At 49.3% G+C, this 21988-nt stretch overlaps 1 protein-coding gene across 1 annotated transcript; it reads right to left on the bottom strand.

Annotated features, from left to right (window-relative positions):
• Positions 1 to 2855: 2855 nt before the first annotated feature.
• PPDPF (pancreatic progenitor cell differentiation and proliferation factor) lies at positions 2856 to 21631 on the bottom strand. The gene is made up of 5 exons (XM_048498030.1): positions 21456 to 21631; positions 9682 to 9770; positions 6620 to 6694; positions 5630 to 5726; positions 2856 to 3271 (listed from the first exon to the last, which is right to left on the bottom strand). Exons 2-5 carry the CDS (start codon positions 9734 to 9736, stop codon positions 3157 to 3159), a joined length of 342 nt encoding a protein of 113 aa, XP_048353987.1. The 5' UTR covers positions 9737 to 9770; positions 21456 to 21631; the 3' UTR covers positions 2856 to 3156.
• Positions 21632 to 21988: the final 357 nt, after the last annotated feature.

Here is a 21988-nt window from a genome sequence, read left to right as displayed (position 1 = left end):
AGCCAAAAGTGAAACTTTCCATCACCTTATCCGTCTCCCCGCACTCCTCGGTGTAGTCCCAATGGATGCCAGACTCCGCCCTGATAATGAAGTCGTTACGGACGACGCAATGAAGAGACGAGACGCAGCGATATCTTGTTTGGCCCTCGTCTGACCCTGACATCTGGGTCATTTGACATCTAACGAGGTTACCATGCCTCCCTCTGGGGGAGGACGGGGAGGGAATTAAAATTAGGATGTTGGACCCACTTATGTTTTATTCTGCTAATTATTTCAACTGTTGCTGCTTTTAATGTTTTAATTGTTATGTATTGTTTTATCTGCTGTACACCGCCCAGAGCCCTCCGGGGATGGGGCGGTATAAAAGCCTAAAATATACAAACAAACAAACAAACAAACAAACAAACAAACAAACAAACAAACAAACAAACAAACAAACAAACTGGTGGAGAGAAGCCAGCGGCTCTGGCTAGTTTGGCCAGTCTGCCGAGCTGGGGTCCCTGGCACCTTTATTAAGGGTTTGGGAAGGCGGGAGAGCGGGAGGAAGTTGCGCAATTCATGACTCAGCGGAGGGCTGCGTATGTGCAGTGAGAAACGTTCCTGTCTGGGTCGAATGCACATTCAGGCATCTTGTGACCCGGGTGTCTGGGGGATCTCGTGATGTGCGTACATGTGAGCCCAGGAGGGGACAGATGGCGCAGGCATTCCTGTGCACTTTCTGAAGCTCTACTGGCTTCGCTAACGCACCCCTACATGATAAGGAAGCTGAGATTCAGGTGGTTGTTTTTTATAGAGCGGATGTCAGGTGAGACAGAACTGTACCCATTTTAAGGTGTTTTCAGCTGTTGATCAGCAGTGAGGGCATACTCCCGTTGCCTTCTGAGTTCTGCAAATAGTTCTGCCTTAAGAATGCCAACCTCCAGGTGGTGCCCGGAGCTCTCAAGGCTATAGAGATCAGCCCCTCTTTCAGGCTTCCAGGAATTTCCCATCAGAGCTAGCAGTCCTAAAGAGCCGGGTTTGATTCCCCACTCCTCCAGATGAACAGCGGACTCTTATCTGGCGAACCCAGTGGTGGGATCCAAAAATTTTAGTAACAGGTTCCCCTGGTGGTGGGATTCAAACTGTGGCGTAGCACCAATGGGGCTGGGCGGGGCACAATGGGGGCGTGGCCGGGCATTCCGGGGCGGTGCGCCGGTCCTTGGGCGGGAAACGAATGTACGCAGGCGCAGGCTGCCACGCACGCCGGTGCACCTCCTGCTAGACTGCTTCAAGTTCTGCGCGCTACTGCTGAGAGGAGGGGCGTAACTAAGGCAAAAATCACGTGGCAAAATCACCAATGAGTAACCCCCTCTCGGCACACACAAATAATTAGTAACCTACTCTCGGGAACCTGTGAGAACCTGCTGGATCCCACCTCTGGGCAAACCAGATTTGTTTTTCCTGCTGGGTCAGTCTGTGTCAGAAAGGGGGAATTGGAGGAAAGGGGCAACATAGTCCAGACGGAATCTTTGGGAGACGGGGGTTAGTTTCAGGTTTTGGTGGCAGATTACCTGGGCACTGTCTAGAGCAGGGGTGTCCAACCTTTTTGAGCCAGTGGACACATTTAGAATTCGAAGACAATGTGGGGGGCACAGCTGTAAAATGGCTGCCACAAAATGGCAGCCGTAGCTTACTTGTCGTCTCACGGTGAAACTCCCTGCGGTGGCAGCTACTGACAAACATTAGGAAAAAAAAATCTGCACAGCTTTTCAGACGCCTGGCTGGAGACAAGCCTGACCTATTTTCCAAAAGTACTCTTGGGTCGCCAGGAAAGGTGGTGGCGAATGGCCATACTAGCAGGGGCTGTTGGGAATTGTAGTCCATGAATGTCTGAAGCACCAGAGTTGGATATCCCTGGTCTAGAAGCATGTCCTGGGAGCCACTGCAAAGTGCAGGTCCTTGGGTACTGTCAGGGTCCCCCTCCAGAGTATCAAGGGGGGGGGCTGATGCCATCCCTCCAATCCCTACCCAGGTGCCCCGGCCTCACCCCTATTCTAGGAAGGAGTGGTCTATATGTGTGGGTCTAAACTCCCTCAGGGCCTGCCTGGCCCGGCCACCTCCGTCCAACCTGGGAGCCTGTTAACGCCACAGGACTCCCCCTCTACACCCTCGTCCCGTTCACACCTCCCTAGTCCTCCTCCTCCCCTCGCTTCCTCCTTTCGCTCTGTTCCTCTCCTCCGGCCTCTGGTCTCCGACCCTTCCACGCTACCCCCTGCCTTCCACCCAACAAATCCCCCAGGTGCCTCCATTCCTCCCCCTTTATTCCCTCTTCGCCTCGCTCCTGCCTTGAAAACACCCCCCTTTTCCAGCCCCGCCTCCCGCCCAACCGCCTTGCCCGGCCCGGCAGCACCGGAGGGTCCGGGTCAGCGGTGTCCCCAGTGCCGACAGCTGGCCTGGCCGCTGACGCGTCCTGGGCTCCCTCCTGGGGAGCGGCCGGCTGTCGAGTCCCCCATTGGCTGCCCTGATGCTCCGGGCCGTGTCATTTCCTCGCCGCTGGGGAGGGCCCGGCTGCCCGTCCCCTGTCGCCGCCTCCCCCTCCGGCTTCTGTCTGGCGCCGGGGAAGCGTGTCTTCGCAGGAGGGAAGGACCTTGCCGGAGCGTCAACGGAGGGACTCCTTGTCCCATCCGTCCGGCGTGTCAGGGAGCCCCCGGCTTCCCGACTCAGCGACGGTGGGCGTGGCGACGGAGGTAGTAAGTCCGGGGAGGGGGGGTTCCCCGCTCCCGGACAGGTACCTTGCAGTCTCTGCAGTGACCAACTCAAAAGTTAATTCCTGGCACGTGTTAGATTTCAGACAAATTTGAACCAGACACAAGCTGTTTAAAAGGCTGCTCAGGTTTTTATTAAGTTTTCCAATAGGCAAGTAAAAAGTAAACAAAAGAAAAGTTAAGGTCTGCGTGGGAAGAAAACAAAGATGTACCTGCACCGACCAAAAAAGTAGAAAAGGATGACGTAGAAGGTGTTATTTTTTTCCTTAGTTGCCGTATTTTGTTTGTATAAAAACCTACATCTAGACACCCACAGCAGCCAGCCTACTCTACAGGGAGGGGGAAGTGGAAAATGGGCTCTGTCTCCTAGCGTTCAAGTCAGAAGCAGCCGCCAGGGGGGGCCTCAGCCACCTCACGCCGAGGACCCGGAGTTCGGTTTGCTGGGTTCGCTGACGTGGCGCTTCCTCATGACTTCCGGAGCCAGGCCACATGTGATCATGCCGTTCGCCATCTGCAAAGTGACTGAGCTGCGGGGTCAACAGAAAAGAGGTTTTCAGAACAAGCGGCGTTAGCGGAGAGCAGCACCATTCAATATCCAATCACCCATCGCAAATCCATCCCATGGGGAGGTCAGGGATTGCCCCTGGTTTATTTATTTATTAGTTTTATATACAGCGGAACCTCGGTTTTCACTGCCTTCAGTTTTCATTGGTTTCTTATCGATTTTTTCAGTGAAAATTTTGTCTCAGTTTTCATCGATTTGCAGTAAGGTGCAAGGGTTTGTGGAGAAAAATCACCCGGACAAAGCTGTTGTGGGCTGTGTCTGCAACTTGTTTAATGACAATGTCTTGCCCCATTTCAGACAAATCTTAAAGAGGCGTCAGAAACAGCCCTCTTTGGACAGCTTTCTGGCGCAACATTGGTCCACTGGCTCTGAAGCTGGTCCTAGTGTTATTGTTTGTTCCTGTTTTCAGCATTAACCACTATGTTTATTCACCAAAAAATATGCTTTTGGTATGTTTTTTGGAGTGCCTAGAACGGAATGATTGGATTTACATTGATTCCTATGGAAAAGTTTGCCTCGGTTTTCATCGGTTTCGGTTTTCATCGATTCTTTTTGGACAGATTACCAACGAAAACCGAGGTTCCACTGTACCGCCCTGCCCCGAAGGGCTCTGGGCGGTGCACAACATATAAATTGAAGTAGAGCACAGTTTAAAACATAACAAATACAACTAAAATAACATTGGTTTTAGTAACTGCACTGATTGTAATGATAAATTGTATATATATGGATATTGTTGTGCACCGCCCAGAGCCCTTCGGGGATGGGGCGGTCTACAAATCCAAATAATAAATAATAAATAAATATATATATATGGCTCTAAAGGATTAAATAGTTAAAACCTCTATTTAAACACAGCGTTACAGCATATAATGCCTCGTATCCGGCAGCAAAAACCCTCCCAAGAGGGGAGCGGTAGGTCCCTCAGATGTTATGAGGTCCATCAGAGAGGGGAGGGGAGATGCATTCCTAACTCAACGTTACAAATATATACAAAATATATTGCATACAAATATATTACAAAATATATTGCCGGTGACTGTATCTAGTTGATTGAGATGTATTCCTACTTCAGTGTAATCACTACAAGATATATGCAACCAGCCTGCTATATGTTGCCACTGCTCTTATGGGGCATTCTTTCCTTGATCTTTTCTTTATGGCTTCACACGCTACACAGATAACTAGGCTTACCCCTGACATTTCTACTCCTATGGGAAACGGGATGTTTCCGTTGCCCTGTGGGGAAAGGAAGCCAGGTGGCTTTATCTCTCTAAGCTGGGTACTTTGTTGCCTTCCAATAAACGCATCTGATCAACAATACAGTATTGATTCAAGGTTCAAGACCTAACAGTGAAATTCCCACACTTAACTGGAATTTTTATTAATTTAACTCATTCATTTACACCCTGCCATAAATAGAGGGAGAAGAATTCATTTTCATACTCTTTTCACTACCTTTAAATGGCTTGCAATCGCTGTCTCTTCCCCACCGCACGAGACACACTTTATAAGGTAGGTGGGGGCAGTGGTGGGATCCAAACGTTTTAGTAACAGGTTCCCATGGTGGTGGGATTCAAACTGTGGCGTAGCACCAATGGGGCTGGGCGGGGCATGACAGGGGCGTGGCCGGGCATTTCGGGGGCAGGGCATTCCTGGGCGGGGCTGTGGCAAGGACGCAGCCACTGCGCTGGTCCTTGGGCAGGAAATGAATGAACGCAGGCGCAGGCTGCCACGCACGCCGGTGCACCTCCTGCTAGACTGCTTCAAGTTCTGCGCGCTACTGCTGAGAGGAGGGGCGTAACTAAGGCAAAAATCACGTGGCAAAATCACCAATTAGTAACCCCCTCTCGGCACACACAAATCATTAGTAACCTACTCTCGGGAACCGGTGAGAACCTGCTGGATCCCACCTCTGGGTGGGGGTGAGAGAGCTGAGAGAACTGTGACTAGCCCAAGGTCACTCAACATGTGGAGGAGTGCAGAATCAAACCTGGTTCACCAGATTAGACTCCGCCACTCCCATGGAATCAAACCCGGCTCTCCAAATTAAGAGCCCGCCTTTCACGTGGAGCAGCAGGAAATCAAACACAGTTCACGACTTTAGAGTCCGCTGTTCACGTGGCGGAGTGGGGGATCAAACCCGTTTCACCAGGTTAGAATCCACCACTCTTAACTATTATGATATGTAGAGAATTATGTAAGCTACTTTGGGTCCCTGCTGGGTAGACAGGAAGGGTATAAATGAAGTTAAATTTAAAATATGGCTAATAACAGACCTGCCGAAACTCTTTCCAGCTTTTGAGAGGCGGCCACTTACTTTTCTGGGGATTCCGACACAGTTGTCATGACCGGATGAGTCGGCTTTCCAAAGAAGAAGCTAGCCCACCAGTGGCCCGGGTCAGATTTCGGGAGACCTAGGAGAAGAGAGACACTTGTCAGAATCCGCAACAGGAAGACGTCTCCAAATGGCGCAGCAGGGCGTGGCATGCATGCCTTCCCTTGGAAAATATCCCTCGCTGGCAGATTACAATAAAGTTAGAATTTAGAACTGCAGCCCACAATTCATGGAACTCTGCTGGAAGGCCGGCTTTGACAACACAGGACTGGCCTCAAGTTATCTGGGAAAGAAGGAGAAGAGTTGGATTTATATCCCCCCTTTCTCTCCTGCAGGAGACTCAAAGGGGCTGACAATCTCCTTGCCCTTCCCCCCTCACAACAAACACCCTGTGAGGTAGGTGGGGCTGAGAGAGCTCCGAAGAACTGTGACTAGCCCAAGGTCACCCAGCTGGCGTGTGTGGGAGTGCACAGGCTAATCTGAATCCCCCAGATAAGTCTCCACAGCTCAGGCGGCAGAGCGGGGAATCAAACCCAGTTCCTCCAGATTAGATATAAGAGCTCTTAACCTCCTACACCACAGCTGCTCCTAAGAAGCATATAAATGTATGGTCAAAGGCTTTCACGGCCAGAATCACTGGGGTGCTGTGTGGTTTCCGGGCTGTATGGCCATGTTCTAGCAGCATTCTCTCCTGACGTTTCGCCTGCCTCCGTGGCTGGCATCTTCAGAGGCTCTCCAGATTAGAGTCCACTGCTCTTAACCACTACACCACACTGGCTCTCCAGTTAGCAAAACCATCCAAGTCAAAGCTACGCATGTGCTTAAATGTTGTTTACAGACAGAGAGGGCCGTGGTCTGTGTCCCACCCTTTGAAGACCCAGACAACCTTTCAAGAGATGGCTCAACGGGACAGCCCCAATTAGACGGCCCAGGGGCCCGTCAGCTTCTGCAAATGGTAGCCAGGATACTTACTCGGATGGTGAGGGATCACCTCCCCATACTCAGCACTTCCACAGGAGCTGTTGCTAGAAGTGGAACCCAGACGCCCTGAAAGACAAATAAGCCCCGCCCCATTAGACATTAAGCCCTATTTGGTCCTACTCTTGATCACAGGCAGATAAGAGCAGTGGTGGGATCCAAAAATGTTAGTAACAGGTTCCCATGGTGGTGGGATTCAAACTGTGGCGTAGCGCCAATGGGGCTGGGTGTGGCCCGATGGGGGAGTGGCTGGGCATTCCTGGGGTGGGGCATTCCTGGGCGGGGCTGCGGCAAGGACACAGCCACTGCGCCAGTCCTTGGGCGGGAAACGAATGCACGCAGGCGCAGGCTGCCACGCACGCCGGTGCACCTCCTGCTAGACTGCTTCAAGTTCTGCGCGCTGCTGCTGAGAGGAGGGGCGTAACTAAGGCCAAAATCACGTGCCAAGATCACCAATTAGTAACCCCCTCTCGGCACACACAAATAATTAGTAACCTACTCTCGGGGACCTGTGAGAACCTGCTGGATCCCACCTCTGCATAAGAGTAACCCCAGGGCAGCCTACGAGAGCTCCTTCCAACATTTCCAAGCAATGCTCTGCTACCTCAACCAAATACAATCAAAACTATAAGAGACTACACAGTACGTTAATAATCTACAGATGTGTGAACAGCGTATTGCACATTCAAAACAAGCAATTTAATCAATAAAGCATAAACAGTCAAGATTCGCACCAGGGAGCACATCATTATATTACAACTCCGGGAAAACACAAATCACGTGCAAGTTATTTATATACTTGCGTATAATTGGCATTTTTGAGAAATTGTAACGTAATGTTGAACTCACTGGTGCGAATCTTGGCACGGCTCGGGAGGAAGATGCCAAAGCCCACGCAGATTGAAAGATTGTCTTTGGATAGCTGAAGAGTCAACGATGGGCTTACAACACTCTTAAGCAGAGCAAGCTCAGACCCAAAAGAACCACACACATCCTGCAACCTTGCTGAAGATGCCCCCCCTCTGCCTTCTGTAGACCTCCAAAATCATTTCATATTTATTTCGTTTATAACTTTTCCTCTCCTCAGTTTTATCTTCCCAGCAACCCTGCAAGGTGGGTTAGGTCAAGAGGGTGCGGCAGGTCCAAAGTTGCCCAGCGAGCTTTTGTTTCAGAGTGAGGATTCGAAACTGTGTCTTCCAGATCCTAGTCTGGTACTCTAACCACTACACCCACACTGCACTGGCTCTCTGAAGTGGATCACTTGTGAGCAGTTTTAACTGGGCAGCATTTGCTGCCGGATCCGATTTTAACATGATGTTTCAGCACTGTGTGGTTAAAAAAAATTCAGTGAGTCAAATACTGCAACGAACCATTTACAATACTACCCCATCACGTATGGAAAAGGGATCACTGAAATGTGACTGAGAACGTGATGTCCTATTTTGCTATAGTTTGATATATATATTTTATGTACACAAATATCTTAATTTAAAAATAATAAGAAGAACAACAATTAATTTTGAATGTTTCTTTTAAATACATCAACACTTTTTAAATTTGAAATTAGGAAATAGATACGTAATAGATTAATTAATCTCAGAATTAAGTTTAAAGACAGGCTGAAAGGGTTAAATACAAACGTTGAAAGCACTTAGGAATGTAACAATACGATTGAAGTTGATCTTTGATCCATTAAGGAAAGATTAGTGAATAATCAAAAGAAAATTACTCCTGAAGTACAGCAAGGAAGTCTTTTAATTTTGTTGTATAAAATGAGAGTTATAATGTTAGATATCTGTATGGTATTGTAACCAAATATGGTTTTTGTTACATATCTGTGTTTTTGTTACATATCTGTGTAAACCACTTCTTCTCTTTAACATTTCAATAACTTTTTTTTAAAATGTGACAATGTCCCACGGCTTCCCAATGGATGGGGTGAAGAAGAAGAAGAGTTTGGGTTTATATCCCCCCTTTCTCTCCTGTAAGGAGACTCAAAGGGGCTTACAAACTCCTTTCCCTTCCCCCCCCCCTGCACAACAAACACCCTGTGAGGTAGGTGGGGCTGAGAGAGCTCCCAAAAACTGTGACTAGCCCAAGGTTACCTAGCTGGCATGTGTTGGAGTGCACTAGCTAATCTGGTTCCCCAGGTAAGTGTTTACAGCTCAAGTGGCAGAGCAGGGAAACAAACCCGGTTCTCCAGATTAGCACGCACCTGCTCTTAACCACTACACCGCGCTGCCTCTGAGGCTCCTAACCGGATCTCCGTGGCGACTGTTCCAAAATTAACTCAGTGAAAAGAGGCAGTCGCTGAGTCCTGTACGGAAGTATATTTTAGTATCCAAAGTTTTAAGGAAACCTTAAAAGATATGCACTTTTCGCTATAAGCCAAACAGCTGTTCTCCCGCAAAACGGCTATTCTTAGCCGATGCTAAGAACCGGGGTGGGAACGAGCGTCTCCCCCACTTTGCAGGCCGGGCCAATGGCTTGCCGCCCTGTGGATGAAAACTGGCCCGGAGCCCAGAGAAAGACAAACAAAATCCTGCAAGCTGGCATTTGCTGGGCGTCTAAAAACAGCCTTTGTTTCGCCAAGTTGTTGGGTCCGGCCTTTTAAGGAGTCTGATTGGAAGCAAGAACTTTGCTCTCTCTCTCTCCATACAGACTCTCGAGCGTTCAGAGTCAGATCTGACCTATTACAGGGACTGACAAAGGCAGGGAAGAATTCAGCCCTTGCTCTGGGAATCTTTCCTTGCAAAATTCAGATGCCGGTTAGGAACCACTAGCTCACTTGCAGCCTATTTTCTTCCCCTCTCTCCTAGAACTGAAATCCAAATTGCTCTGCCCTAAACGGCATTCCAGAAAGCGTTTTGAGTCACCGAGGTTGGAAAAAACCACTTCTTAGAAAGGAGATAACCACTGGTCCAGCTAGCCTGGTATGGGCCAGCTGGCAGCATTTGTCGAGCTCTCCTGGCTGAAGGCTCCTGAAGCAGAGAAAGAAGCCAGAACTTGTGCCTTCAAGGTGCTCCCACTGCCGCCCCCCAGGACCCTGTTCTTACTTCGGTAGTAGTCATGGGTAGCCACAAGGGAGCCGCTGGACGGGATTGCTGCCATGTTTCTTGGTCTTTGTTCTTGTGCTGTTGTAAACCTGAAGACACAAAACGTGAGGCGATTGTGAGGGAACATGCATGCACTAATGTTCAGTGAACATTGCCCAAAAAGTACATCTGCTATCTGGTACTTCAGAAGGGACTTTGAGAGATCAAGAATCCCGTCACCTGAACCCAGGAAAAGCTGAACAGTGAAGAAACCTTTTTCACATCTTCCTTATTTTCAATTTGGTCCCCAGCTGGAGTAAAAGCGCGTCCAAACTGGAATGCACAGGAGCGCTACAATCTTTCCTTCCCCGTAGCCAACAGATTCCAGCCTGTTTTCTTGCATGGTCTGTTTAATCCTACAGTAAATTTACTAGCTACTAATGTATACTAAATAACAAGTCTGTCAGTAAAGAAATATTTAATCCAGCCCCTCCACCTTCTGCCAACATACTAGTCTGGCTCAAAAAAAGATGTTAGTAGGATTGTATTTTCCTCCACCACAGAACTCAACATGCTGGCGTAGGAGGTTAAGAGCTCGTGTATCTAATCTGGAGGAACCGGGTTTGATTCCCAGCTCTGCCACCAGAGCTATGCAGGCTTATCTGGGGAATTCCTGTGCACTCCCACACATGCCAGCTGGGTGACCTTGGGCTAGTCACAGCTTCTCGGAGCTCTCTCAGCCCCACCTACCTCACAGGGTGTTTGTTGTGAGGGGGGAAGGGCAAGGAGATTGTCAGCCCCTTTGAGTCTCCTGCAGGAGAGAAAGGGGGGATATAAATCCAAACTCTTCTTCTTCTTCTTCTTGGGCCCTAGTGCCTATCTATCCCGCTTGGGCCCTAGCGCCTATCTATCCCTGCTTCCTCCCCATCGGTTTGAAAGCGAAAATACAATGAATTATAAATCCTCTTGTATCAAAGTACCGTGTTCAGTGATGTACAAAACAATGCTTTTGAGAAAGACAGGGCATAAAAACAAACAGTCATTCTCACATTTGTTTGGGACTAGATTCTAATGTGGAAGCATACAATTTTCTCAACCGTGGCACCTCCAACTGACTTCGCTAACGTCTTTTTCTGAGACAGCTTCATCTAGTATTTAATTTATTTATGTTATTACAGTCTGCCTTTCTCCACAGGGCTCGAGACAGATCGCGCAGGAATCAGAACCAATTGTGTGGGATATCCAGAAAGAACGCAATACGATCGGGATTGTCGCAGTCCGGAACCAGCCAGAAGTCTGCGAACGGAACTGAAGCAAAAAGCGGCCGTTAACACGGCTCGTCAAAACAATGCAAAAATTGAATAGCCACAGGTGAATAAGAGCAACAGGCTGTGTAACATATGCACAGCAGTCCCTAAACCTTTAGTCAAGAAAAAGGGTAGCAAACTAAGGCTGCTTCCGCACAGCAAATGCATAATGCAGTTGGGATAAAGTAACCCGTTGAAGTGTGTTGTGGAGCTGAAGGTGGTTGCATTTGGTAGATTTCTGATGCTATTAGAGCTCGGTATTGAGTAATCTTCAGTAGGATCCCCTTTATCTGCCGACGTTACCATCTGTGGCTGGCATCTTCAGAGGATCCCTTATCTACAACTGCCTAAGATCCTCTGAAGATGCCAGCCACAGATGCAGGCGAAACGTCAGGAGAGAATGCTGCTAGAACACGGCCACACAGCCCGGAAACCACACAGCACCCCAGTGATTCCAGCCGTGAAAGCCTTCGACAATACAACCCGTTTTCCTGTTTTCACGTTCGCATGCGTTCTGTCCAGGCAGAGATTGGAGCCCACGGAAATAATCTGGGTTGTTGTCGCGCCTTCGTACAGATGTGCGTCTATTTTTTTTAATTACCTCCCGCCCACGCATAGCTACGTAGGCATTCACAAATGAACCACTACAGCTATCTCGATGTCCCACAACACAACCAGCTGTACCTGCATAGCTGTGCAAATGCAAGCCACAAAAATGTGAAAAGGAAGCTAAATCTGGAAGTTTTATCGAGAGTGCCTGCAACCTGGGATTTTGAAGAGGATTGCTTGTTTAGCGATTTTCAAAAAGACTTCGTTTGGGGAAAATAATACGAAACAGGCTCGTCTAGGGGGCGGGATCTGTGAAAACCAAATAGTATTTTTTTTTAGTGTCCTACACCTGTGTTTCTTGGCCCATGTGGAGGGGCCGAAGGTTTTCAGGATTTCCTCTAGTGAGTTATTTTAACGGCATCCTGCAATATCGAAACAGTTCATTCTCCCAACTTAGACCCCCAGATGTGTGATAGCGTCCAAGAGGATAGAAAGGTTAATCTGCACTGCGTTCGGCTTATCCTGGCAAACCTTCCAACACAGAAGGGGTCGGAATGTTCGGCTGCTCACAGGAGAAAGCCATTTGCAACTCAGCTTCTGCGAGGGAAGAACTCATCACCAGTTTGGCTGGGACTGAAATCTCAAATGTGGGACGGCTGAGGGTTAGGAAGAAAAGCTAGGAGGCAGGAAACCAGTCAGGGAGCCTCAATGGAAGAGACAGAAGTTAAAAAGAAGGCAGAGAGGCCAGAGGATAGGAGGGCTAATAAAAATGCGGGTTATGGGCCCAGGTGGTCCAAACTTCAGTCTCCAGCATCTCAAGTTCAGAGGACTCAGGTGGAAAGTACTGAGAAAAGACACCACTCTGTCCAGGACACCGGAGAGTTACTGCCAGTTAGCGCACACAATAGTAAGGAAGAGAGACAAATTGTCTGACAATATGAAGCAGTTATACGTTCGTTGTCTTGGCCAGGACGGCTCAGGCTAGCCAGTTCTTTCCAGATCTTGGCAGCTGAGCACGGTCAGCCCTGGTTAGTATTCAGGTGGGAGATCACCCAAAAAACCCAGAGTTGCTAACAGAGGTAGGCAAAGGCAAACCACCCGTTTTTCTGTTGCCTTGAAAACCTTACGGGGTCGTCACCCGTTGACCTCGACCTAATGACACTTTCCGACACCATATGGTCATAAAGAGGTGACCAGAAAACACCCGAGACAGCAATGACTGAACTAGCACAGTTTGTTAAACTGCCTGGTTTAATAAAGTTTTATTTGATTTTCTGTTAATTGATGAATGCTAGGGAGAAAGGCTTAACCTCTGAGTTACCGACTCTGTCCAAAAGCAGGAACGGGGAAGAAATAATCAGTGAACAGCACTATAAGGAGTTTTTAGCAGCTCAAAAGCTCAGCGTCTCAACAGGTCTCCTTGGTTTCCCTTTGCAGTTCAAGAAGCATGTCCAGGACTAGGTTGTTATGGGTTTTCTGAGGTTGTATGGAGGTGTTCCAGAAGCATCTTCAGAAGATGCAGGCGAAAAGTCAGGAGAAGATGCTACTGGAACATGGCCATACAACCCCGGAAAACCCACAACACCCTAGTGAGTCTGGTTGTGAAAGCCTCAAGGAAAACTTCTTCGGCAATGCAGCTTTCTAGTGTACCTTTGAGAGCAAGTGTGGTATAGTGGTTAAGACCATGTGGGTTCCAATCCGGAGAACCAGGTTTGATTCCCCACTCTTCCACCTGAGTGGCGGAGGCTTATCTGGTGAACCAGATATGTTTCCGCACTTCTACATTCCTACTGGGTAACCTTGGGCTAGTCACGGTTCTTCAGAGCTCTCTCAGTCCCACCTACCTCTCACAAGTTGTCTGTTGTGGGGAGAGGAAGGGAAAGGAGCTTGTAAGCCACCTTGAGTCTCCTTACAGGAGAGAAAGTGGGGTATAAATCCAAACTCTTCTTTACTGCCAGAAGAAGGCCCTGTTTACTGCCAGAAGAAGGCCCAGAAGAGCAACAGTGGCTAAGAGCAGGTGCACTCTGATCTGGAGGAACCGGGTTTGATTCCCAGCTCTGCCGCCTGAGCTGTGGAGGCTTATCTGGGGAATTCAGATTAGCCTGTGCACTCCCACACACGCCAGCTGGGTGACCTTGGGCTAGTCACAGCTTCTCGGGGCTCTCTCAGCCCCACCCACCTCACAGGGTGTTTGTTGTGAGGGGGGAAGGGCAAAGAGATTGTAAACCCCTTTGAGTCTCCTACAGGAGAGAAAGGGGGGATATAAATCCAAACTCTTCTTCATGTCCCAAGGCGCACAGCAAAGACTTCCTGTAGCTGAGTATTAGAAACACGCACCGCCAATTGGTATTATTATTCCTGCTTTTTTAAAGGCATGTCTGGAAGGATATCTTTTGCTCTATTTAAATGGTGTTTAAATGTGAAGCAGGACCTAGTGTTAAAACTGCCCCATAAGGGAGGTCTGGACATCAGTATTTCCAGTTGTGTGTGAACTGGGGTTTTGATATTGTCCCATTCCTAGCAAGCCACACGGCTGGGGGCACATGACGAATCCATGTTCTTCCCAACCGATCTGTAGGACCATAGGGGCCCCTGCAACCCGTGGTTCTGCTGTTGAGCCCATACGCGCCCTTTCAGCCTTATACTGCGGCTCCACGTGGCCTGGAGGTTGGAGGGTAGCGTGGGCATGTCCCTCCAGAGCAGCGCTTGAAGGAAAGGTGAATGGAGGGGCCAAACCAGAGGTGGCTCTGTGCGGAGCTGCCTCTGCGGCTCAGTAGATCTTTGGGGCCGTGGAAAACGGATCCAAATGGCTCTTTGGCTGACCCCTGATCTAGACCACTCATTCAGAGCCAGATACGAGTTACAGGGAAGGCAGAGAGTTCCCAACCCACAAACTTTCCATTCACGGCCTTTCGTCTGACCCCAGATCACCTCTCCATGCTTGACCTACATCCTAGCAATGCTCAGTTTGCAGCAGCAATCACAGTTATGCTCAGGATTGTATGTACGGGACACTAAAAAAAGCAACGCCATATAAGTTGTGGAAATGTACTCAATTAACATGGAAAACTACTTCGCAGGGCTTGCTATTCAGGGGGCATAGCACACCCCGAAGCCACGCTCTGTGATCATGGAGGGCCCAATCCACCTCTCTCCAGCTTTGTGAGATTTTAGCAAGCACTGCTCTCATACTTCCAAGTGTCATTGGCTGTTGTGAGTTTTCCAGGCTGTGTCACACACAAAGGCGTTTCCAGGGAAAATGTAGCCCGGTGCAAAATCTGAGTTTTCTGCACACACACACACCCCTCCCGGTATGGGCGGCTGCCCTCCCCCACCATGACCAAACAACTTTTTTTGCACCAGGTCAGTGCAAAAAGTCAGTCAGTGTACGGACCTGGGGGGAAGGAGTAGGGGTGTGGAGTTTTCTGCCCCCCACATGACTTGGAGAGTTCCGCAGGGCCTGTAAGACCGAGTTGTTCCTTCGGGCCTTTGGAGAGACCAGCCGCTGAGGGTGCCCTCCCCCCCCCCGCTCTACAGGGGTCCCTAACATCATCGGGACCCATTACTCTCTTCTGGGAGGGTTGCATATGGGTTTCGTGGGATATTGTTTTAGAATGTAATTGTTTTTAACTTATATGTATGTTTTTAGATATGATATTATGTTGTTCACCGCCCTGAGCCCTTCGGGGATAGGGCAGTATATTAAATCAAATAATAAATATATATAAAAATAAATAAATAAATGGCTGCACCCTAGGGACATTTGGCACCATATATCCCCCCGGACAGTATGCCCCTGGTCACACAGCCTGGGAAACTCACAACTACCAGTCGATTCTAACAGTGCAAGATATCAACAATACATTTTCAAGCATTGCCTTCAACCCAATTAGTATACTCTTTCTTGCTTGCTGTTGACCCTGGAGCCTTTCCAAGCCACTGAGTAGTTTGCCACTGCCTGCCTCTGCAAAGCAACCCTGGAATCCCATGCTGGCCTTTCGTTCAAATACTAACTACGGCTGGTCCTGCATAGCTCCCAAGATTAATTTATCCTGGGCGATCTCAATCAAGACAAACATAGGAGCAGCAGTGGCGGAGTGGTTAAGAGCAGGTGCATTCTAATCTGGAGGAACCGGGTTTGATTCCCCGCTCTGCCATTTGAGTTGTGGAGGCTTATCTGGGGAATTCAGATTAGCCTGTGCACTCCCACACATGCCAGCTGGGTGACTTTAGGCTAGTCACAGCTTTTCGGAGCTCTCTCAGCCCCACCTACCTCACAGGGTGTTTGTTGTGAGGGAGGGGAAGGGCAAGGAGATTGTAAACCCCTTTGAGTCTCCTACAGGAGAGAAAGGGGGGATATAAATGCAAACTCTTCTTCTTCTACTTCACCCCAGACCAGACAACTCCAAATCATGGTGAGTTCCGCAGGGCCTGTAAGATGGAGCTGTTCCGCCGGGCCTTTGGAGGAACAGGCCCTTTCCTTCGGCCCCCGACACCTGGGCCGTCTGTCATCCAACGGGACTCGCCATCCCTCCCTTTTGGGGAGAGGATTTTGAAAATAGAATGCTGGACGCCACTCATATTTTTATTAGTATTTATTGCATACTTATTCGAGTTAGTTTTCATTGGTTTTTATCGCTGCTTTTAAATGTTTTAGCTATCCTATATTGTATTATATTTATATGCTGTACACCGCCTGGAGCCTCTTGGGGATAGGGCGGTATAAAAGCCTAAGAAATAAATAAAATAAATAAATACCAAAGTGAGGACTGGACTACTAACTAGCTACAACACCCAATCTCTTCCAAACTACCTGGACAGAAATAGGCATGCAAGAATATTTCTCAGGAGGACTGGTGTCAGATGGGCCACTGATGCCCCAAGAGACGGACCTTCCCGTTATATTGTCAAAGGCTTTTCACAGCCGGATTCAACCGGTTGTTGTGTGTTTTCCGGGCTGTGTGGCCGAGGTCTGGTGGATCTTGTTCCTAAAGTTTTGCATGCATCTGTGGCTGGCATCTTCAGAAGTGTATCACAGAGGGAAGTCTGTTACACACTGTGTGATACACCTCTGAAGATGCCAGCCACAGATGCAGGAGATATGTTAGGAACAAGATCTACCAGACCACAGTCACACAGCCCAGAAAACCCACAACAATCTTCCCATGACTTTTGTGAGGCGGCTGTGTCTACAAACTGGCTGAACTTGGTTTGAGCTGCACAAATATATGTTCACCTGAACAGACCGAGCAAGAAGGGTCTTGTTCGTTCCTTTCTTGTATCGTTTATAGCAGTGGTGGCAAACTGCCCACCGCCCCTAGGGGATGGGGCGCTCTACAAATCTAAATAAATACATACAATAAAAAACCTGTGGCACGGGTGCCAGAGGCGGCACTCAGAGCCCTGTCTGTAGGCACACACAAACAGAGCCCCCCCTCCCCCAATCTAGGCTGGCAATTTAACCTGAATACTGAGGTTTTAGTTTAGAAAAAACGGTTGGCTCCGAGGCGTGCGTTACTCCGGAGTAAGCTTGGTGGTAGTTGGTGACTTTGCTTTGAAGCAACCGTGCAACTCTTGCAACAGGTGAATCACGACCCTAGGAAGGTTTACTCAGAAGCAAGCCCCATTGCCAGCAACTGAGCTTACTCCCAGGTAAAGGATCGCGCTTTAGTTCTTCCCATGAAAATCAGTGGGGCTTAACAGCACTTTACAAGGTAACCTACACTGGTTCCTCAAAACTAGGTCTTAGGTTTAATGCTAATAATCGAGCCCAGCGGCCCAGCCCAGCCTAGATGTGTGTGTGTGTGTGGGGGGGGGAACTCTGTTTGCGTGTGCCCACAGAGAGGGCTCTGAGTGCCACCTCTGGCACCCATGCCATAGGTTCACCACCATTGTTCTAGCTGATCACCTTTACAAGTCCATGGGTTAAGAGGTTCAGGACAGGCAAAAGGAAACACTGAACAAATAATTCAATAGCAGAATTACCATCTGTGGTCAAGAGCAAGGGTGGTTTTAAAGGAGGGCCAAATACCAAGGGGGTCAGATATGGGCCCAGGGGCCAGATTTGGCTTCTAGAGGAGGCTTAGGAGCAGCAGTGACGTAGGAGGTTAAGAGTTTGTGTATCTAATCTGGAGGAACCGGGTTTGATTCTCCGCTCTGCCGCCTGAGCTGTGGAGGCTTATCTGGGGAATTCAGATTAGCCTGTACACTCCCACACACGCCAGTTGGGTGACCTTGGGCTAGTCACAGTTCTTCGGAGCTCTCTCAGCCCCACCTACCTCACAGGGTGTTTGTTGTGAGGGGGGAAGGGCAAGGAGATTGTAAGCCCCTTTGAGTCTCCAGCAGGAGAGAAAGGGGGGTTATAAATCCAACTCTTCTTATTATTAGGTCTACTGAGGCAACCCCTCCCCAAAGCAGCTACCCTATCTATCGTGCTGCTGACTTGCCAGACCAGGCACCCCCCTAAACACTGTTCTACAGCAAGGTTAGGCAGCCGCTTCATCCACTCCAAGCCCCAGAGTCAGGAAGTAGAGGTAAACCGTAAACAAAGATGGCGAAACCACAGCCCCTTCCGCACATGCAAAACAATGCACTTTCAATCCGCTCTGCAGCTGGATTTTACTGTGCGGAATAGCAAAATCCACTTGCAAGCAGTTGTGAAAATGGATTGAAAGTGCATTATTCTGCCTGTGCGGAAGGGGCCCACTACGTACAACCAAGAGGCAATCCCAGCAGAGTCAAAACTGGCTAATTTTGCAGGCAAGAACAGAAAATTATGCCCCTCCCATAGCTCACAGAGGATGTCTTCTTTCTTTTCAAACCCCCCCCCCATTATTAGACCAGGGTCTTGAACAACAACACCATAAAACTCCAACAAGATCAACCTCTAACCTCTTTTCCGCAGCCTCTAAAAACCGAGCAACAAAACAAACACGTGGAGGGTCAGAGTTCTCTAAGGAGAACTGAACATTTTGCCCTGAAGTTGGTTAAAAAAAATGTGGACAGTCAATGTCCAGGTGAAAAATGTAAACACGAAACCAGAATTGTAATAGCACCATGTTTATTTTAGTCATGAGATCTGCACAGATCAACCAATCCAGAAGGGAGTAAGAACTTTTTTAAAAAAATGCAAAATAAATAAATGAGAGCGTTTACACAGTTTGACATTTTGTGGCTCAAATGAGGCACAGGCATCAACAACCACAACAAATGTAATATTATTTGCTCATGTTCTACTGAAAAGATGGACATGTCTGTTGACCTCTCCTGATGGAAGGAAAAATTCAATTGCAGAATTCATTGTCTGGGGTCAAGAGCAAGAATGGCTTTAGAAGAAGAAGAGTTTGGATTTATACTCCACTTTTCTCTCCTGTTCGGTCTCAAAGCGGCTTACAAACTCCTCTCCCTGCACCCTTGAAAGAAGGTTAAGCAAATTTGTAGAGCAGAGGTCTACCTATGGCTTCCCCCCAAGACGGCCAGACTTCTACACCCAGAGGCACCACCCCCCCCCATGAATGACAGTAGCAGGAACCACTTCAAGACTGTGGACTAGACTTGTCAACCTTCAGGTGGTAGCTGGAGTTCTACTATTACAGTGGTTCTCAACCTTCCTAATGCCGCAACCCTTTAATACAGTTCCTCCTGTTGTGGTGACCCCCAACCCTAACATTTATCCATTTTACAGATGGAGAACACTGATGCAGAGAGTCTTAGGCGACCCCTGTGAAAGGGTCGTTTAACCTCCAAAGGGGTCCGGACCCCCAGGTTGAAAACCACTGTACCATTGCAACCGCCCTCCTGATGGCAGAGATCAATCCCCCCCCCGAACGAAATGGCCACTCTGGAAGGCACACTCTATGGCAGTGATGGTGATCCTTGGTCCCACTTGTCAAAAGTGACATGCTACGACAGTATGGGTGACACACCAGCGTTCACTAACACCAAACACCACCCATGCTCCCTGTTTGAGTCATTTCTGTAATTATTTGACATTTTTAATATAATACATAGCGCCACCCATAATTGGACTGTAGGTTAAAGAAATAAATATGTGAATGATTGGTTCCTGTTCGTTGGAGGGACGCCAGCAGAGTCAAAGGCATTTTCCGAATTTTCGCCAAAGATTCGGCACCACACAGTCAAGTTAGGCATTTTCCGAATTTTCGCCAAAGATTCGCCATGACTGGTCTAGGACATTATACCCCATGGAAGTTTCTCCTATCTCCAAGCCCCTCCCTCCTCAGGCTCCACCCACCAAATCTCCAGGTATTTCCCAACCCAGAGCTCTACTGTGGATCCTGCCAGAACCACTAAAAGGTGCTGTAGGAGTTCACCCAATGGTCCAATCTTGCAAAGTTCTCTCCGAAATGCACCCAACCGGTGCATTTCGGAAGTCCACCTGGGGAGCACCACCCTCAGCATCCACCTCCCAAAATCCCTGTTGTTTTGGGGTTTTCCTCTTGTGCTGAAAACATCTCCGATTGCAAAATCCCCACCAACCTGGCATTAGGACAGATGAAGAAGGAACAGAACATGCCTCCAACTACATTCCTTAAAAGTGCTTGTTTCTTTCCACGCTTTAAAAACAACCCCCTGAACCAGTTCGACTCCGGAGCGGGACGCCCTCTCCTCTCTTTTGTCTCCCTTTTCCCCTACTGGCTACACAGGATTCTCATTTGAGGGGTGGGGGCTGCCGGGAAAGAGCAGCCAGACTGCACCAATCCGGACTGAACTGGCTGGTGGCTGCCGCAACCGACCGTGGCTGGCCGAGCGTGGGCCCCCCTCGGGAGTAAGAAGAGGCCTCTCTACGGGCGAAGCCGTTTTCGGAGCTTGGCCGGCCAGAGCCACGGTTCCGCGGACGGGATGGCAGCCAGCCACGCGGCCGAGGGTTCGAATCCGCCCCTCGTGCGGACCGGACCCAAAGGTTCGGATTCGACAAGAGACGCGTCTCCCCGCGCGCCCCCCCCCCCCACCGCGGAACGAGGGTTAAAAAATTGACGGCGACCCCGGCACCACAAAAGCGACCATCGCATACGACCCCTCCACCCAGATTCTGCACCGCCGCCCCCGTTGCGAGATGAAAGGCGCCGCGAGAAAAGCGGAAACCCGATTGGAACGTTCGGGTGGAATGTTCAGACACCGCTTCGAATTCAGCGGAAACAGTTTCGCGGGGGGGGGGGAATGCTATTTTAGCCTCCGTATTTGAAGTGGGGGGGGGGTCGGAAAGAGTCCACAACATGGGGGAAGGGAAGAGAAGGGGGCGAGAAGGCCTGGTTATTTATTTTTTATTGGATTCCCTGCCAAAAGCAGGCTCAGAGCGACTCCCAGGAACAATATCCAAAACATCTCCCAGCAATAATTTAATAATATCAATAAAAAAACTTTTGTCGTGTAGGAAAATGGCGGTTTCAAACCCCAACCAGGGTGGAAGAATTAAACTACAACATCCCTTCCGATCGCCCCACCACCACCCATATCCAGAGAGGCCTGCCGGGCGCGTTACAGTCTCGTGCTGCCCTAACCAGAACAAAGGAAAGGGAAAAACCCCCGCCCGCCTCTCATTTAAACCTCCCTACAAACTCCAAACGAGAGATCCGCAACTCAATATTGTCCAGCTTCGCTCCCTCCACCCCTACCAGCTATTCGCCTCCTCGGGAGTAAAACCCTATTCAGCGCCAGCCAAGCGCGCTTTGGTAAAGAGGGGCGCGTTGCTTGCGCTGGGTGGGGAGTTTTGGAAACAGCTAGAAGCAGCGGGATGGGGGGTGGGGGGTGGGGGGTGGGCAGGAAGTCTAGAAAAGTCTGGCGAGTATTCCCCCATCCCCCGCTGCCCCAGAGAGGTGCAGTGCAAACTAACGGAGCGCTCTCTCTTTGCAACGCTGCAAAGGTCCTCCAAGGCTGCCAAGGCGCAACGCGCGCCAGGATCGCCGCACCGGGCCTTACCTGGACTTTTCCTTAAGGCTGCGCCCAGCAAACCCCCGACGGCTCGAGACCACAGGTGACCTGGCTCAGGCAGGAAAACGCTAGGCTATAGAGCCCATTTGCAAAGGAGATACTGGGAGTACACTCCACGTCCACGAAAAAGACCCCGAAGCGCAACCGGTTTTGGGAGCGCGGCGGCCGCGGCTCCCTTTATATAGGGCGGCTCCGGCGCGACGTCACCTCGGCTGAGGCCTCCCGCCCCCAAAGGGGGTGGGGAGAGGGGCGGGGAGCCGAGGAGGCGGAGGGGGGGGGGGCGCTTTTGCTGAATTGCCTTTTTTCTTCTTCTTATTTTGCCAGCTGGTTGCTGGAATTTAAGTGAACTCGCCAAAATGACGAGCTCAGCTAGTGGTGGCCCATTTTGGGAATGTTTGTCCATTTGTCAGCAAGGGGAAAAAATGTAAGAAGGAAAAAATATAGGAAGTGCGTACGGAGAACATTTTTTTTTTGCTCATTTTTTTAAAGTTTCTCAACATAACAAAAGAACAACCGCAACC

This window comes from Sphaerodactylus townsendi, linkage group LG05 (assembly GCF_021028975.2).
Source record: "Sphaerodactylus townsendi isolate TG3544 linkage group LG05, MPM_Stown_v2.3, whole genome shotgun sequence".
NCBI lineage: Eukaryota > Metazoa > Chordata > Lepidosauria > Squamata > Sphaerodactylidae > Sphaerodactylus > Sphaerodactylus townsendi.
Note: the sequence above shows the minus strand (reverse complement) of the source record. Positions and strands in the feature narration are given on the sequence as shown.

What these genes read in the sequence shown, in the direction of transcription:
- PPDPF (XM_048498030.1), bottom strand. Translation starts at nt 9,736, where the DNA reads ATGGCAGCAATCCCGTCCAGCGGCTCCCTTGTGGCTACCCATGACTAC. An exon ending in TACCCATGACTACTACCGAA is followed by an intron (nt 6,695 to 9,681) that starts GTAAGAACAGGG and finishes TTTGTCTTTCAG; the next exon opens with GGCGTCTGGGTTCCACTTCT. An exon ending in GGTGATCCCTCACCATCCGA is followed by an intron (nt 5,727 to 6,619) that starts GTAAGTATCCTG and finishes CTCTTCTCCTAG; the next exon opens with GTCTCCCGAAATCTGACCCG.